General features: G+C 42.2%; 1 protein-coding gene and 1 non-coding gene across 2 annotated transcripts in view; both read right to left on the bottom strand.

Annotated features, from left to right (window-relative positions):
• Nucleotides 1–1,568, bottom strand: part of Dkc1 (dyskerin pseudouridine synthase 1) — a 13,723-nt gene that overhangs the window by 6,828 nt on the left and 5,327 nt on the right. Inside the window, exons 8-9 of the mRNA XM_029473022.1 lie at nucleotides 1,403–1,533; nucleotides 3–146 (exon numbers count right to left, since the gene is read on the bottom strand). Of these exons, the coding sequence (XP_029328882.1) occupies nucleotides 3–146; nucleotides 1,403–1,533 (275 nt within the window). The remainder of the gene's footprint in view (nucleotides 1–2; nucleotides 147–1,402; nucleotides 1,534–1,568) is intronic.
• Nucleotides 999–1,116, bottom strand: LOC115030162. Its single transcript, XR_003835785.1, has one exon. It is a non-coding gene; the product is annotated as a small nucleolar RNA SNORA36 family (small nucleolar RNA).

Raw genomic sequence — 1,568 nt, 5'->3', positions numbered from 1 at the left:
ACTGCACTATCTTTCATAACCAGACGTTTATGAGATGTCAACAGCTTTTCCAAAGGGTAAACAACACGCCGCAAGTAACTCTCATCCTTATGGTTATCATACAGCCACTGAGCATCGAGTACATCATGCATTGTCACCATGTGGTCCTGAAAGGCAGTAAGATATTAAACTCTGAGACTTCATACTGTATATCTTCTTCTGTCCATCAGACTCCTAAGCTTTTTTTTTTCCCAGACAGGGTTTCTCTGTATAGCCCTGGCTGTCCTGGAACTCACTCTGTAGACCAGGCTGGCCTCGAACTCAGAAATCCACCTGCCTCTGCCTCTCAGTGCTGGGACTAAAGGCCACCACACCTTGCTGACTCCTAAACTTTTTACAACTAATATAACTATAAATTGTCTTTTAGTCCAGGCTCATCATAAGTCTTTAGAATCTCCATAAAATATTTGTACATGTTAACAAATTAGATCTAAGCAGGCACTCCAATTTTTTTGTACTGCTTGCGATGGAACCCAGGTGTTTACAAATGGTTGCCAAGTGCTCTAACGCTGCATTAACACTCTCAAGCTCTAAGCAAGATTGGCATAGGTAGAATAGGAAAGAAATGTATGAACAGAGTAATACTCTCTACCCAATTATTTCTTTCTTTCTCCTCCTCCTCCTTTATTTATTTATTTATTTATTTTTGTTTTTCTGAGACAGGGTTTCTCTGTGTAGCCCTGGCTGTCTGTCAAGGAACTTACTCTGTAGACCAGGTGGCCTCCACCTGCCTCTGCCTCCCAAGTGCTGGGATTAAAGATGTGTGCCACCACTTCCCGGCTACCCAATCATTTATTTGCCAATCTCTTATTTATTTTTAAAAGACTTTATCTATTTTATGTATGAGTACACTGTAGCTGTCTTCAGACACACCAGAAGAGGGCATCGGATCCCATTACATATGGTTGTAAGCCACCATGTGGTTGCTAGAATTTGAACTCAGGACCTCCAGAAGAGCAGTTTGGTGCTCTTAACTGCTGAGCCATCTCCCCAGCCCCATCTTTGCCAATTTCAATGTCCCAAAGTTTAATTCACAGAACATGAAAGCTTCCCTGAACTGAACTAAACAATATGAAATCTTTCCTAAGATGTAAAGCAGACAGAGTTCTATGTATGATTTCTAAAGCCCTCTAGTCGTGAGTCCAGCGATAGTGGTGCACACCTTTAATGCTAGTACCAGGGAGATAGAAGCCAAGTAAATCTATGAGTTTGAGGCCAGTCTGGTTTATAGAGGGAGTTCCAGGACAGACAGGGCTACACATAGAAACTGTCTCAAACAATAAATAAACAAACAACACAAGAAAAAACATCAAAAATCCCCACAAAAACCAAATCCCAAACCTCTAGTCCCACAACTGCATACCTTTTCATTCATGACTCCAGAACGCACCCTCCGAAGTTCCTGCATCTGACCACCAACTCCTAGTAACAAGCCAAGGTGTACGCATAGTGTCCGAATGTAGGTGCCAGCTTCACAGCTTACCCAAAAGATTCCTAAGACAAACACCACACACACACACACACACACA

Source organism: Mus caroli, chromosome X (genome assembly GCF_900094665.2).
Source record: "Mus caroli chromosome X, CAROLI_EIJ_v1.1, whole genome shotgun sequence".
Classification (NCBI taxonomy): Eukaryota; Metazoa; Chordata; class Mammalia; order Rodentia; family Muridae; genus Mus; species Mus caroli.
Note: the sequence above shows the minus strand (reverse complement) of the source record. Positions and strands in the feature narration are given on the sequence as shown.